The 16626-nt window shown below is 38.1% G+C and overlaps 1 protein-coding gene across 1 annotated transcript in view; it reads left to right on the top strand.

Annotated features, from left to right (window-relative positions):
• Window positions 1-8407: 8407 nt before the first annotated feature.
• The window catches only part of lrrtm4l1 (leucine rich repeat transmembrane neuronal 4 like 1), a 64452-nt gene continuing 56233 nt past the window's right edge, over window positions 8408-16626 (top strand). The window contains exon 1 of the mRNA XM_085411214.1: window positions 8408-8878. Within this exon, the coding sequence (XP_085267340.1) occupies window positions 8875-8878 (4 nt within the window). The 5' untranslated portion in view covers window positions 8408-8874. The remainder of the gene's footprint in view (window positions 8879-16626) is intronic.

A 16626-nucleotide genomic window follows, 5' to 3' on the forward strand; every position in this document is an offset into this window, starting at 1 on the left:
CTGAAGGGACCTAAAGAACTATCACAAAAAACTTTAGACACTTCTTTGGGAGTCAAAAGTAACTGCCATGTGATTCATGAAATGATCGAAGCCATGGACGGTGTTATGGCAAGATACACGGAAATTGTTAAATCTAAAAACAAACTAAAGGCTACATTTAAAAATTGTTTTATTATTTCTCACTGAAGATAATGATATTCAGCATGATGATTGTCTTGCGAAAGCCTTTTTTTTTTTTTTTACCAACACTGCCAGAAAACCAGTGGAGGTTCTTTCTATGTCCACAGACCTTTCTGGCAAAAAAAAAAAAAGTCCATTGCTGTTGAGTGTTTATCCTTTTACAATATTTAATTATAGCTCTGACATACTTATAATTAGTAAGGATTTACTGTTTCATGCTAGGCTCAAACTGCAGCACATTTAAAGTCTTTATAAGTTTTGGAGTCAACTTACATTACTCATATGAGGAGAAACTGCTACACATTCATGTGCAATGTTAATGAATGTGTAGGTAGTAATAGTAATGTAGTAATGTTACTAACAGACAAGTATCAATAATACTGAAGCAAAAAAAAAAAGACAAAAGGCTGAATGTGTTGTAGATGAGAAAGTGGTTATAAAGAGGCGATGAACAAGAACATTGAAGATGTTACCTGTCCTTTATCTGACATATACATGACTTTAGCATAGTCATGTATATGACAGATAACACCAATTTATAGGACAATTTAAAACCCAGCAAAGAGGATGATAAAAATTGAATGACAACAGGAAAAAAAAAGTTTTTTTCTTTTTTTTTAATCACGTTAACTGCTGATTGCATGCAGTATTTATGTCTGTGTGTCCACAGAAAATAATGTAGATAATTCTTCAATATAACTGCCCAAACAGGTGCAGGTGGCATTTGAAGATGGCTGCCCAGTGGCAAGACTTCTTAAGGGTGTTTGCCTCTGGGCTAGAATATTTACTGTTGCTTGGCAACACTGGAAGCTCCTTGTGTTTTCCTATATATTGAAAGTTTTTACTCTCTACTGTCCAACACATTTTCCCACATAAAAAGAAAAGAAAAGAAAACATTTGCACAGTAAGTTCTGATTGCCATTTCAAACATCCCTGTTGACGTCTGTCTCCATCTTTCTTACTGATTTTTGAGAAACTGTTCATATAATCACAATCATCTGGCTTTTATCCCTTAAATATCAAATACTTTTTTTATCAGTGGTGTGGCTAAATCACAGTCAGAATCAGAATTGGGATGCTTTATTAATCCCAGAAGAGGTTGTGTGAGGTTGTGACAGTAAGAACAGTAATTAAACAAACTAAATTTAATATTACAATATATTACAAAGTGACAAAATATAACAAAAAACTCTAATAAATACAAATAGCTCTAATTATAAATATTCCAGTATATTCCACATAATTAAATATAAATAGTTGACATTGAGGTGCCCCTCTTATTATATTGACTTATATTACATTTTCTCTGTAGAGGAAGTGATATTATGGGTGTGCAACTATTGCAGCGTGTACTGTGCTTTAGAGTTAGGAATTGAGCTGAGAGAGAGATCTACAGGCAGGAATGATTTCCTGTGTTGTCCGGTGGTATATTTGGGTAATCTCAGTGAACATGCTTCTGTGACTGGCCTGCAAATCATGGAGTGGGTGGGAGGAACTGTCCAGCATTGTCCTTATCTTGGACAACAAAATAAAATGACTTTTGTTTAATATAGAAATTTGAGAGTTGTAAACACCTCATATTAAAGTGAATTTGGGAAGAATATCAGTGAAAACGGGGGATCAGATTTCTCTTTGGACAGTCAGTGAATTAGAGCTAGAATGGCTCAAACCCCTGCAATCCAAAACCAGAATTTCATCATCATCATTCTGAAATGTACATTTAGCAGACACGTTATTAGGTTCACCTGTTAAATTAAACTCCTGTTTGTTATTTTTAATACTAATATCTAATCAGAAAAATATATTGTAGATAAAGTGATTTAGTGAAAGTAATTTGTGTCAAGACGACCTGCTAAAGTTTTAACTGAGCAACCGAATTGGGAAGAAAGTGGATTTAAGTGACTTTGAATGTGGCATGGTTGTTGCTTACAGACAGGCTGTATTTCTAAATATTTCAGAAACTGCAAATCTACTGACCTTTTATCATACAACAATTTCTACGGTTTACAGAAAGTGGACTGAAAAACTGAAAATATCTAGCGAGCAGCAATTCTCTTGGCCAAAATACCTTGTTGTTATCAGAGAGCAGAGGAAAATGGCCAAACTACTTCAAGCTAAAAGGAAAGGAACACAAACTTGAATAGCCACTTGTTAAAACCGAGCAGAAGAGCATCTCTGTATGCACAACAGCTCAAAGCAGATGGCCCACAGCAGTAGAAGACCACACCAGGTGCCACAGCTGAGAACAGGAAAGTTATCATTTACACAGAGTCAACAAAACTGGAAAAAAGAGGATCTGAAAAAATGTTGCCTGGTTTGATAAATCTTAATTTCTGCTATGATATTCTGGCATGAATAACATGATATCCCAGCCTTTTACTAATGCTTTGTTGTATACTTGTGATAGCAGTGTAATGGAGTGTCATATTTTGTGACCCTTCAGTAGTAAATAAGTATAATTTAAATCCAATCCACAGCTCCCAGTCCTTTGGGATGAGAGGACCTTTGGGATATAGTGAAATGAAACAGTGACATCGTGGATAAGCCGTCAACAAATTTGCAGTAGCTACAAGATCTTATCACACCAATATAGACCAAAATTTCAGAAGAATGTTTCCACTACAGTGTTGATGCCAAAAAGAATTAATACAGCTCTGAAGGCTAAAGAAGGTCCTAGTAAGGTATACCTGAGAAAATGTCCTAAACAACAAAATTTGAGATTTCAACTTGGATTTTGGAATGATGTTGTCTGTTGGTTGTTGGTTGCTGTCACATTATAGACTCAGCAGTCAATAGTGACCAGAACACTTGTTGAGAAAGTAAAGCCACTTATCTCTGCATGGCTAAACTACAGTGGATAATTGAAGACTGCTGAAGTAAATTATTCAGATTGAACACGCTAAACTGTGTCATGCAAATTATTTTATTACTTTACTTTCATTGTGGCCTTTACTCCATGGCTTTGTCCTTTCATTTCTACTTCAGTTACTTAGTTCCCACATTTCTACAAGAAACCGACATGAAGCTGGTGAATCAAAAGGTTGAAGAGTGGCAGCATAAATACTCCCAGCAAGTCAAATGGTTGGTGTATATGAGGGCATGTCTGTGATAATACTGTCTGGTGGCAGCACAGTATTGTGAGCTCCCAGTATTTTCATCTCTGCCTCTTGAACAAGAAATCTTTCCCCATGAGAGACTGACACCAGAAGCTTACATGTATGTCTGATGTTTCAAAAGAGCTGAGGATGTTAATCTATCAAAACATTTAGCTGTAGCTAAGCTACAAAAGTAATCCTGTCAATGTTATCCTACTTATTCCACTATTTGAAAAATCAGACAAATATGTGGAATTAGTTAATTGATATATGACTTATATCGCAAATTAAAGTTAAATTTAACAACTATAAATAGTTTAAAGTCTAGTTTCTACATTACCAATGCAAACGTCTCTCGTGATTGTCTACTTCAGAGTCATGACTCTCCTAAGATAATTTGCAGACAGTAATGCCTTACAACAGCAGGGCGATGTGATCAAGAAAGATGGCTGCCTAGTTGAGACATTTAACATTTCATATTCACGGTACAAGATGTTGTTGTCCTAGATATGACAAAAAGTTTTCACCGTCAACTTGCAACTGATTTGCAGCAGCAGAATCACGTCCAGATCCTAGTCTAATTAAATAAAAAACAGTATGCCAAAAGATCGGGAGAAATTTGATGCCACATAAAAAGTTATGAGAGCAGGCTTTTAGTCTTTCAGTTTTATATACGGCCAGTGACCATGGTGGAGAATTTTCCTTTTTTAATTTGTGAGAGTTTTGCAGATGTGATATAAATTTAAGCAGATGTCACAACAACTAATTGTGTATTATGCACATGATAGGTGTTCACATATCTGTTCACATAGATTATAAAACTTCACCGCTTACAGCTTTAAGCCAAAGTATTTCTCCAGGTTTTAATATATCCTTGTCCAAAATAAAATTAACATGAATGAAAACATAAGTGAATGGAAAAATGTGGCGCACATGCTCCGATCATGAGCAGGGTCAACCTCCCCAGGGCCCTGTATAGGCATAATTTTGCTCAGGAGCCCTCCTAAGTGACCCATGAGTCATTTAAATCATTTGCGATTGCCTCACAGTCACACCTGACACTCTAGCGCTCCAATCAATCCTTCCTCCTTTAAAACGTCTTGCTCCATCTGTCGGTCCAAGAGGAATTAGATCTACAGAACAAAATGGGGTATAAACTGACAGCATTTACTAAATAAAATATTTCAGTTTGTAGGAAATTAAGTGAATATTAACTTTAAAAATTAAACACTATTTATACCAATTTCACTGACTACTTAATAGTATTTCCTGCAAGATAAGCTTTTATATTACTCACTTTGGCCTGCCAATCGATATTGCAAATTAAATATTCAATCAATACTGAATGTCAGTCCAATTTCCATCTTGTATTAGTCGAGTGCCCCCACTGAATCTGTCTTTCCAATAAAAAACAGGTCTTTTAAATAAAGGCTAAATATTTGTAATACCTTGCTTGGCTGATGTACAGAATTTCATCCCCAAAGACAGGCAGATGTAGACATGTGAGTACTTACTGTGTTTTCTTTGAAAGTAAAATCTCAGCCCACATAAATATATCAACAGCAGTGATCACAAAACGGTGTATAACTGAACACAGTAGTGAGATCTTTAACCAGGTCTTCCCACTAACACCTGACCTGTCCAGAGGTTCAGTCAATGAGCTCGTCAATAGCTTCAATGCTAAAATGTTAAATGTAATGGACACTATTGCTCCCATTAAGGTGAAGGTTATCTCTGGAAGGAAAAAGTCTCCATGGAGAAACTCCACACTGGTGAAAAAAGAAAAAAGAGAGTGTAGGAAAGCTGAGCGCAGATGGAGAAAAACAAACCTCCAGGTTCACTATGACATCTATAAAGAGAAACTTCACAATTATAATTTACAACTGAGGAATGCAAGGAGGTCCTGCTTCTCTGACATCATCACTAAAAACAGCCATAATGCTCGGGTCTTATTTTCTACAGTTGACAGGCTAACAAACCCTCCTGTGTCAGTGGCAGCTGAACTTCATTCAACCATGGCCTGCAATGACTTTGCCAAATTCTTCACAGACAAAATCCAAAAGATTAGACAAGCAATTGGTACATCAACAGCAGATCCAGACTATGTACTGTGTCCACTGAAAAACTGTTTAAACACCATGAAACAGTTTCACCCTATTAACAGCAAAGACCTGGAGGACATCTTAGGTCAACTGAACTCCTCCTGCTGTTTAGATGTCCTGCCAACAAGTTTTTTCAAAAAGGTCTCAAAGACTTTAGAGTCAGACCTGTTACAGATCGTCAACTTTTCTTTATTATCAGGTGTGTTTCCAGAATCACTAAAAACTGCTGTAATAAAACCTATACTGAAAAAGGACAATCTTGACAAGACACAAATGAACAACTACAGGCCGATCTCAAATCTCCCGTTTTTAAGTAAGATCATTGAAAAAGCAGTTTCTCAACAGCTCAATTACTTCTTAAAACAGAATAACTGCTATGATGCCTTCCAGTCAGGTTTTAGACAGAACCACAGCACTGAAACTGCTCTGACCAAAGTGTTTAATGACATATGTCTGAATACAGACAGTGGAAAAATGTCAGTCCTAGTTTTACTGGATCTCAGTGCAGCATTTGATACAGTTGACCACAACATATTACTCAAACGACTGGAGAACTGGACAGGTCTTTCAGGAACTGTACTAAACTGGTTCAAAACATACTTAGAAAACAGGAAATACTTTGTATCAATAGGTAACTTCACATCTGAGCAGACAAGTATCACATGTGGAGTTCCCCAAGGTTCCATCTTGGGACCCCCTCTGTTTAACATTTACATGCTCCCACTGGCACAGATTATAAAGAACAACAAAATAAACTACCACAGCTATGCAGATGACACACAAATATATATCACAATGTCACCAGGAGCCCGAGGCCCTGTACAGGCTCTTGGTAAATGCATTGAGGAAATTAATGACTGGTTGTGCCACAATTTTCTCCAGCTAAACAAAAACAAAACTGAGGTAATAGTCTTTGGTGCCAAAGAAAAACGATTACAGGTCACCAGAGAACTTCAATCTATACATCTAAAAACCACAAACCAGGTGAGAAATTTGGGTGTAGTGATGGATGCAGACCTAAACTTAGAAAAACACATTAAGACAATAACAAAATCAGCTTACTATCACCTCAAGAATATTTCAAGGATAAAAGATGTGATGTCTCAACAGGACCTGGAAAAACTAGTCCATGCATTCATCTTTAGTAGGCTTGATTACTGTAACAGCATCTTTACAGGTCTGCCTAAAAAAAATCAGTTAACGTAGCTTTCCTGTGCTATGCCTTGTGTTTGTTGAATGGCCGTTTGGTTTCTCCCATGTAAAGGATCCTCACTGAAGCCTAACCAGTTTTGTCTGAGCTTGATGCTGTGTTTGAAGTGTCCTGGAATGTAATGCTTGAAGAAATTTCTTCGGAGTTCCTCTGACAAACGCGCAATTGAAGAGATGACAATCTTGTTCCATTAGTCCCCCTTTTTCTCCATCAATAATGTCTGAGGTTCTTTCCTGTGCAAGTTCACTAATTTAAGTAATTTATGTTTGTGTACTCCTTGACTTACGTGGCAATGACCCTCAGGACCACATTTAACAGGACAACTACGGGTAAAATATCACAGACTCTCAGATGTTTTAGAACAGAAGAAGCCTCCTGGATGAAAGGTGAACTCACAAATCAGGAAGAAGTCAGTTGTTCTTTTCAAGCACTCAGTGGAAGCAAATTATGTGTTTGTGACAGTCTGCTAATACCTGCTAATAAGCACCTAAAGAGACCGTTTAATATTGGTTCTTTGCTAAGTGATCTGTGATGTGTAGACACAACACTGGCTCATCCCTTGAGTTTGGTGCCTTTTTTTAATACTTAAATGATTCACTGGTCAGTGTTAAGTGCCATAACAACAAGAAGAACAATGGTCAGTTACAAGGATTGAAAATGAGTGAAAGCAGCCAGTGTCCAAAGAAAAACTTGGAATGATCTCCACAAAGCCTGGAAACAAATTTAAAAAAAAATTCTGGATCCTTGGAAGCAAAATATTAGGAAACAAGTAGCAGCTCGAGACTTTTACACAATACTACAACACTCTAACTTTTGACTCTCAGGCTCTTGAGATGTGGACTGTTCCTCAATAAGGCACTTGTAGTGAGAGTGAGAGTGAGAGAAAGATGTGTGTAAACCTTGCACTTTCAATGTCATGGTGTTATAAAACGTTCAGTGAATCACTTTAGCCCACAGTCTGTCAAGCCTAAACTGAAAGCTATTTCATAATGGGCACATTTTTATAATTGATCTTCCTTTTTTAACTCTGTGTCTGAATCATCTAAAATAAAGGAAGTACCGTTTGGGTGACTTAACACCATCCCAGGGATTAGTCAGAATGTAAAGTGAGTCAAAAAAGGAAGCACCAAATCAAACATTTGAAATCATTATAAACTGGTATCGTCAATGTAAGAGAGGAATGCCATATCAGAATGTAATTTTTTACAATTACGCAAAACTTAAACAACCACTATCTCTCTGGTTTCTCAGCAGTAGTGTCATGCCATCCTACAGAGAAATATCTGGATATGTTTCAATGTTTTATTCCTCTATTTTTAATTAGCCCGACACCCTGTCCAACAGTTTCCCCGCTCTAACAGGTTTCCCGTCGATCTATCTGCAATAATTATGCAACACGAGGTGGGATCAGGCAGGCTACCCACTCATGATATAATGACGACCACATATAGCCCTCAGCATATCCTCCACACCTGCATAATAGACTTGGAAAAGCATGTTAAATGGGGGGCGGCTCCTCCGCTGATTTGTGGTGGCGGTGGAAGAAGCAGGCGAACCTAAAGAAAAAAAATAAGAACAAAAGAAAATAAAAATTTCATATATGACCAAAAATATGCCTGCAGCTGTTGAATGCTGCGTCGAACGTGTTCTCCCTCTCTCTCTTTTTCTTTCTCCCACATGCGCGAACACACGTTCCCTCGCGCGGCCGTGCGCGCACACGCAAACCTCGCCAAAGCACTGCACAGGAGCCCCCGACAGTGCCCGTGCTTGCTTGTGCTCCGTGCCTAGCGCCTCTGCTGCTCCGCTGGACGATTGCGCAGAGGACACCTGGCGCACAGCCGTTCATTGCAAGCGATCCCAGTGGTAAATGCTCGTTTTAACCTCTTAACTTTTGCAGCGTGACTGTTTTGTTTTTTTGGTTGCAGTTTTGTTTTTTTTTTTTGTTTTTTTTTTCTAAAGATACCTGCTCCGAGACCAAGGGTCTATCAGGGTAAAAGAACCCTGTAGAGCCAGGCGTTTGGCTTCCAACTTAGGGCTTAATGACACGGCTATTCGCGACAGGTCTGGAAAGTTGCTTCGTGTGAGGAAGCATGTGCGCAAACTTTAAAAGCTTTTTTATAATCAAGAGACAGTTTTTTCAGAATGAAGGCAGGTGAGTCACCCGTGGCGTAAGGGGCGAAAAGAGCTCCTCGGCTCTCCAGGTACTGGAAAGACAAGAGAGAAGAAGTCGTGATCTGTGCGGTGGATAGCACTACGGAGGACGGAGGGAACGGACCGATGAGACAATATGGGTAAGTAAGTGGAGAACTGTGTCGTTTTAAAACGATTCCCGCCCTTTGTGAATGTGTAGACGTTTAGGGGGGAAAAAATCCCCAAGTCTTCTGTGGCATATTAATGCGCAGCAAGCTGGCATCTCCTTTATTTAAGAGCAGGAGACTACTTTTGTCCTATTCGCTCAGAATCTGTGTGAGTACTTGAAAAAAAGAGGCTTTCGTTTTCTATTTGGGAATTTGAGGAGAGGGGAGAAAGGAAGGAAGAAACAGACGGGAGAGTTCATGCTTGTGAATATCAAGGCGAGGAGACAGAGAAGACTACTGTCACCTTGTTGGTGTGGAAGTGATGTAGCCCTAATCTGAATCAGTCGACGAGACATTGCAACACGAGCTGAAGCTGAACAGCTCATTAATTGTCCTTGATTTTTATGCTGCAATGGCAAGTTTGTTCACCCAATCTGAACCTGACCTGAAACGGGCAAAAAAAAAAAAAAAAAAAAAAAAAAATGGTGGTGAGATGTGCCTGTTTTCTTTGGCTTCCACCTCATACCCCCTCTTGTTTCTCCTTTCTAAGCACTGACATGTTTTGACTGCCCCTCTTCTCCTGACAGCTCTGGGTACCTACAATCTCATCCCACACTGCCTATCACCTCCTCCATTTTACTGACTGTGGGTGCTCCAAAGCTAAATTCACTCCTCAGCCTTACAAACCCACACTTCTCTTCAGTGTTTCAGGGGATTCTTCGTGTTCTGCAGCTCCAGCACTTTTTTTTCCTTATTTTTCTTCTTTTTTTTTTTACATATACTTGGTCCTCAAACAAGTTGTGGGTGTTTGGGATTGTCACTGAATATGCGATGAAATGACGCTGTCACTTTCAAGCAGTCTGGAGCTGCTCAAACAGAAAACCTCATGTTTCATGTCCTTTCCTTTCAGTGCAACTTTTGTTGTTGAATAGCTCAGTGAAAGACTATTATTCATATCCAGGCATGCACGAGCGCGTACACGCACCATTGGACCAGAGCATGTGGTGCACTGAAACCTATATGAGTTGTTTTCTTTTTTCCTAACTCTTCCTAACACTGCAGCCACTCTTTTTGTTTGACTTGATTTTCTGTTGGATTTATGCGCCTTTTCTTTGTTTTTATTTTTCTATTACTAAATCTAATGAAAAGCTGAAACAGGCCCAAGGAAAGCATGGTACCTACACATCTGTGCAGAATTGTGGCATTTTCCCAAGTAATGAGGAGCTTAGTGCTGCTAATGAGCACATTTTAATTATGTCATCACAATTACTATAACCCAGAATAAGTGGCTGCATTTGTTAGGATATCCACACTTCTCACTAAAGCGCTCTCTTACATCCCAGTCGCACCCATCACCTTGTTTTCCCTCATTCAGGGGCTGATTAATTAGGGGAAGTTTATGCTGTTGGCAGGGCTGAAGTTTTCTTTGTGAATTCAACAATAAAACTTGGCATTATCTTAATATCATATACAGAAAACTAGCAGCTGAACAGTTTAGCATCAACAGAAGATTGCTCAATTGTCCTCTCATTAATCAATTAATAGCTTGGTCTAACTGTGAATAATTCCCATAACAACTTTCTTCACTGTGCCTGTTTTGCCAGACTGACTCAGCTTCAATGCATTCAATTTGCATTGATTAAAAAAAAAAATAGAAATGCAATAAAATGTCACATCTCACATTTTTCTTTTTGACCATTTCATGTTCAAAACTGGTAACAAACAATCAAGTAATATTTTTACAGTGCGTAATTTATCAGTGTGCAATTTCACTGACAGCTAAACAGCGATGGATGTGAACTCCCCGCTCCATGGCCCAAGCAGTGAAACTTGTATTCATCCCACAACAATAAATGACACAAGGAAGCTACATTTTCAGCTCCAAGAGTGAAGCAAGAGTTTCTGTGACACGGCATCTCTGTGTTCACCAGTCTGTCCATACACACTCATCTACTGTAGCAGAACTGAGCAGACAAGAGCAATAGAGCCGTTAGACTGAAATAACGTCCCTTATATTCAATAATCCGTCAGTTTCCTCAAGCAGACTGAGACGCTAATTAGTCCACGGAGCACTCTTGAAAAGCCTCAACTGAATGTCTTTGAAAACAAAGAAAAGAAAAAAGAAGAAGTCACCTGTGTGCACAGCTTTTTTTTTTTTTTTTTTTAATTTCACATTTTAAGGCTTATAATAGTGCAGATAATTAGGAGATCTACTGTTGTTTATAGGTTGCTCTTGGCAGTAAACCATCCACTTTTCTGCAGCTCCTGCAGTCTACTTTTTTCCTCAGCTTCTTACATTCATGTTGCCAGTAATACTGCCAAGTTTTAATCAGATCAAATATAGTAAATAAGTTTATGTAAAAGACAAGGTCTCTCTGCCCTATGGATTAAAACTATAACAGAACTTGTTGCAGTTTCCTTTAGACTTTGCACGACTTTATGACTTTTACAAAACCCTGTCTCTACTTTATAGAAAACATCGAGACAAAAAAGTCTGACTTTGAACAATCTAAACAGTTGTAGCTCTAGCTACTTTAAAACCTGCTGAAGCCACCACTAAGAATTATTCTCTTTGTGAGGAATCTTTCCTTATTCTGAGAATGACTGAAAGTCCCCATTAGTCATTTTTTTTGCTGAGGTTTAGTAATATGTTCTGTACTGCTTCCCACTCGTGCCATCAAACTGTCATAATATAGCAGATTCTTTCAGTGTACCTCCAGGTCATTGATTTGAAGGGTTTTTGTCCCTGTTGTTGTGCAGACTGTTGGGCTATTTTGAAAAGCAATGCCTTTTCCAATTTTTTTTTCCTTTTCTTGAAATCCTGCAATGACTTCAGCTGTGAATGGCTTTCCCAAACAATGTGTCCTGCACATTGAACTGATACGGTGAAATATGGGCAGACACACAAAACTGAGAACAAAGTCTGGCAGTAAGAAGTGGGAGCTGAGCTTGGAGAAGAAAAAGATTCTGCAGCTAGAGGCATATGATAACGTTTTATGCCACTGAGGTGCATCACGGCCTGAATTTGGTTGTCATGGTTTTACATTTGATTATGCAGGCTTCTTAATATTTTGGCTTGATTTGCTTTCTTTGCAAGTCCACCAGCCTGAGCAACAGAAAAGATAATTAATTATCCAAAATTATTCTGGTCTGCTACAATTCTGCAACTAAAATCACTTGGTAAATAGGAAAGAGATTTGGGTTTTGGTTAAAAGAAACCGCCAATGACATCATCGAACACCTCTTACTCAGTTACCACAGTCATTATTCATGTGGCCACAAGAGGTCACTTGTCAGAAAACTTTAAACATAGTGAGTTGAGAAATAAAAACAACATTTCTGTCAAGCTTAAAGGTTCTTTATGCTTGATAGTTAGATGTGATGATATAAGGTTACATTTTCGCTTAAATACTTATTTTCTGTCAGAAGTTGAATATGATAAATGTACTGTCAAGCAGTACAGTGAACTCAGTGTGATCTTCGAGGCTAACGATGCAAGCAGCAGGAAATCAAGGCTAGTCAGACCAGGAAATGTTTTTCAAATTCTCTAATTTTCCAGCTTTTGTGAGCCAGTTGAAATGACAGGAGTAGTACTTGTTATGGTCTTCTGTTGCTGTGTAGCCCATCTGCTTCAGCGTCCAACATGTTGTGAATTTGGAAATGCTCTTCTGCACATCTTGGTTGTAATGAGTGGTTATTTCAGTTACTGTTGCATTCCCATCGGCTCAGAGCAGTCTGGCCATTTTCCTCTGACCTCTGGCATCAACAAGGCATTTTCACCCAGAGAACTGCCTCTCACTGGATATTTTCTCTTTTTCTGATCATTCTCTGTAAACTGTTGATATGGTTGTGTGAAAAAATCCCAGCAGACCTGCAGTTTCTCAAATACTCAGACCAGCCCATCTGGCACTAACAACCATGCCACTTTCAAGGTCACTTAAATCAACTTTATTCCTCATTGTGGTGCTGAGTGTGAACTTCAGCAGGTCATCTCAACCATGTCTAGATGCCTAAATAGAGTTGCTGCCATGTGATTCTCTGATTAGTTATGCACCTTACAAACAGTTGAACAGGTGTACCTAGTGTCGTGGCTGCTGAGCATCCATGTGTTTGTCATCAATTTTAATTATTGAAGACTGTGTTCTATACTTCCTATTGTATTGAAGTATAATATATATCTTGATACTATAAGTAATGGTTTCTAGTTAATATGTTAGACAAATCATAACAATATTGTTATTGAAAATGTCTTGACTGTGTTCATTTTTTTTCTCTCCCCACAATCCAATTTTCCATCACATTATCCGGTGGCAGTGCCTGCAATCTTCAACTTCATTCAACTTTTTATGGTTATATTTAGACACTCAAAGAGAGTCGTTAAGGTTACGGTGACTTGACAGAGGTGTTTGCTTCAGCTGACTAAAAGCACAGTTTTTCTCTAAGCTTAACCAAAGAAATTTCGTTGCCCAAATCCTAAACAAAAATCTGGATGAAACCTGTGTCGCTGACTAATGGCGTATCTTCTTAAACTGGCCGCAACTATTATGCATTAGGCAGACGATGAATTCAGTTGTAAAATGCAACTCATGACTATGTTGCACTCCCTGCATGGAAGTACATGACATCACTTTATTCCAGTAATGTCCCCCACACTCCAGACCTGTGCACATGATGACAATTTGTTATGTGAAAGAACCTGCAGTGGTTCTAACTTTGGCAGAGAAAGTGTTAATTTATGTAGTAGCCCATCGCTCATATGACCTGTAAGAGGCTGACTTAGAAATTAGATTTCCAGGGGCTTTAAAATAATGAAAAGTAATGACCAACACTGTCATTTATTCTGACTACCACAGCATCCCTGTGTATGCTCATCTTCATGTGTGTGAAGACACATGAAGAGAAGAAGAAACTGTTCAGATAATATTTATGCCAGTTTTGTGCCTTGGATATGTTTTATTCAGAGCAATTTGTGCATTGGGTGCTTTATTCTGATGAATTTCTGCCAGGAGTCTTGATTTTTCAGGTTAGCAAAAGCATTTTGGAAAAAGAAAATGCACCTTGTCTTCAACTATCTATGCTACCCCACTTTTTTTTTTTTCCTTTGGTTTTCACTGGAGCCAGTTAAAAAGAAAATGTAAGAAGCAGTTAAAATAATGAAGGCAGAATCCACGATCCAGAGTTCAGATATCTAATGCAATATAGCTTTCTCAAAGTAAAATGAGCTGGTTACAGCATGAGCAACAGAAATCATTAAACTGATTATAATGCACATTGGGATTGACTAATCACTGGCACAAAGTGTTGAATTCTGATTAAACATAAATGTGTCTTGCCACAATTTTGGATGAAAGTAGCCTGCAATGCTTTCGACCTTTGCTGATTACCAGCATGCCACCACTCACACGCGCACGCATTTGGACACACACTTATGCATTAACATCATCTCTGTTGTTAATTCCTCAACATTTACAGCAGACGCGCTTTGCAGTGGCTAGCTTAAACGGTTCAGTTTGTGCTGATCTTTTGACATCAGCACTTATATTGATCTGCAGAGCTCTCTGGCTCTCTGCACCGATTTATAAACCAATAAGCTGTGCATGTGTGTGTGAGTGTGTAGGCCCATAGGAAAGGCAGGAGCAGTAAAGTTCTTGATATGTACGATGTTATGGGGCTGTGAAGAGTTTCAGCTGTCACTGACAGCCTGAGATGGAAAGCGCTGTGGGTGTAAAGATGGAAGACTTTGTGATATGGCTGATTTATTGGGTGGAACAGTTTGAGAAGCAGCCTGTCTGCCTCATGCAGTTCGATGCTGCCTGGACTTTAAAGAAAAATCTTTGTGTCTAAATGCTGATTCTTAAAAATTATATAGGTAGGTAAATAAAAGGCAGATCCACCCCAACCAGAACAGTAAATTCCATCATAATAATGGGACAGTTCATCCCAAAATCAAATTTATGTAAAAAAATTTCTGGCCCGTAAATCTCTTTATCCATCAAGATTGTTTTGGTGTGAGTTGCCCTATTTTGGATGTATCCACTGTATGAAGATGTCTTCTTTCTTTTAAACATAAACAAACTAAATGGCACTGACCTTGTGATGTGCAGTGTGCCAAAAAATACATTTAAAAAAAACTCAGCAGCAATATCTCATTGCAGAAGTCATGACCTAGTTACTCCAAGCAATCTTACATAGTGACTTTTTCTGTCTTTCTGACAAACAGTATCTGCCAACCAATAGAAATATTCAGCCATTTAATATTACAATATGACAAGGTGGAGATCATCAAGTGGTTACATTGTGTCTCATAAACTGGCTGATTTTTGGATTTCTATGTAATGATTACTTGAAGGGAAGTTTTGTGTTTATTTTTTTGGAAGACCAAATTCAGTTAGTTCCTGTATAGTTAAAAGAAGACAGACAGTTGTACAGCTAGTATTTCCAAACTGGACTAATTGCACCAACGCAATGTAGATGGATAAGTAGCACCAAAGGCCAAAGGAAATAATATGAAATATTTTTTTTTGGAGTGAAACGTGCTTATTACTTTATATTGTGCATTGTTATTTGTGAAGAAATTGCACTTAAAATTTTGTGTATCTTTTCAACCAAGGAATTAAACGTCTTCCACTAGACTAGAAAAGATAAAGAGTACAATAGCTAGATAAAATAGCAGATATCAAGGTATAATAAAAACTGTCCGCTGTTTGATAACTTTAATTACACTCCTGCAGCTTCCTGTCTTTCATGGATCTTCGTAAGACACGTCATGTCAGATCAAAACATTGCAACCACCAGATAATTAAAGTTTTAATGGGGACGTTAAACAGTACTCTGACATCTCTTAAGAGAAAACTGTAGGCACCAGACCAGAATGGGCTGGCTGAAGCTCACTTTAAAAAGTCACATCGCTAAGAGCACTTCCATCCAACTCTTCTCATTAAGGCTGGCTTTTTCGAAAGCGGGCAGCTTTCATGGGCATGAAAACCTGGTGGTATAAAAATGTTGACATTCAAAATTACCAATTAGCCCTTTTAAAGGTCTTCCTCTTTGCAAATTAAGAATGTGGTGTGTACAAATACTCTACATTAGGTTGTGACTTGTGTGAGACATCACTTTAGTCGTCATGTTTTTATTTGCTGGGCTCCTTCGTTTAAATGACATCGGTTAGAGCGCCAGTCTAAACTGTAGTAATGATTATTTAATTGGTCGACACCTCCAAAAAAGAACAACAAGTGAAAGAATTAATTCATTTCCTTTTTGAAACATGATTGCCAAATTACCTGATGTGGTCTGGCAAATTATTTTCAAGAAAATTGAAAATGTTTTGTTTTGGTTTTTCTGATGGCAAATAAAATAATTTAAGATTACCTTAACCCTTTAGTTTTAGCTCATGGAAACATAAACAAGATTCATTTATTTTTAAAGAAGTAAGTTCATGGGTAGGTCATGGCCACTTGCTTTAAACCATTTAACTAATTAACATTTTGTGTTCATCTAATTTTTGTTCCGTTTTTAAAATGTAATGCAAATCCTCACATTGCTAGGCAACACGTACCTTTAGACATGATGTTTCACACACTCTGGCTCATAGATTTAAAGCTCTATCAAATTTGAAAAACCTGAAGTTAATTTTCAGTAATTGTTTGCACATACTCAAATTAAAACAATACAGATCACACCCAGTCTTTCTCCATTCCAGCTGCGATACTGTGGTATTCTTTCTGACACACACAGACATTATT

Source organism: Rhamphochromis longiceps, linkage group LG7, assembly GCF_057381845.1.
Source record: "Rhamphochromis longiceps isolate RC_006_pf linkage group LG7, R_longiceps_female_GT1.1, whole genome shotgun sequence".
Lineage (NCBI taxonomy): Eukaryota > Metazoa > Chordata > Actinopteri > Cichliformes > Cichlidae > Rhamphochromis > Rhamphochromis longiceps.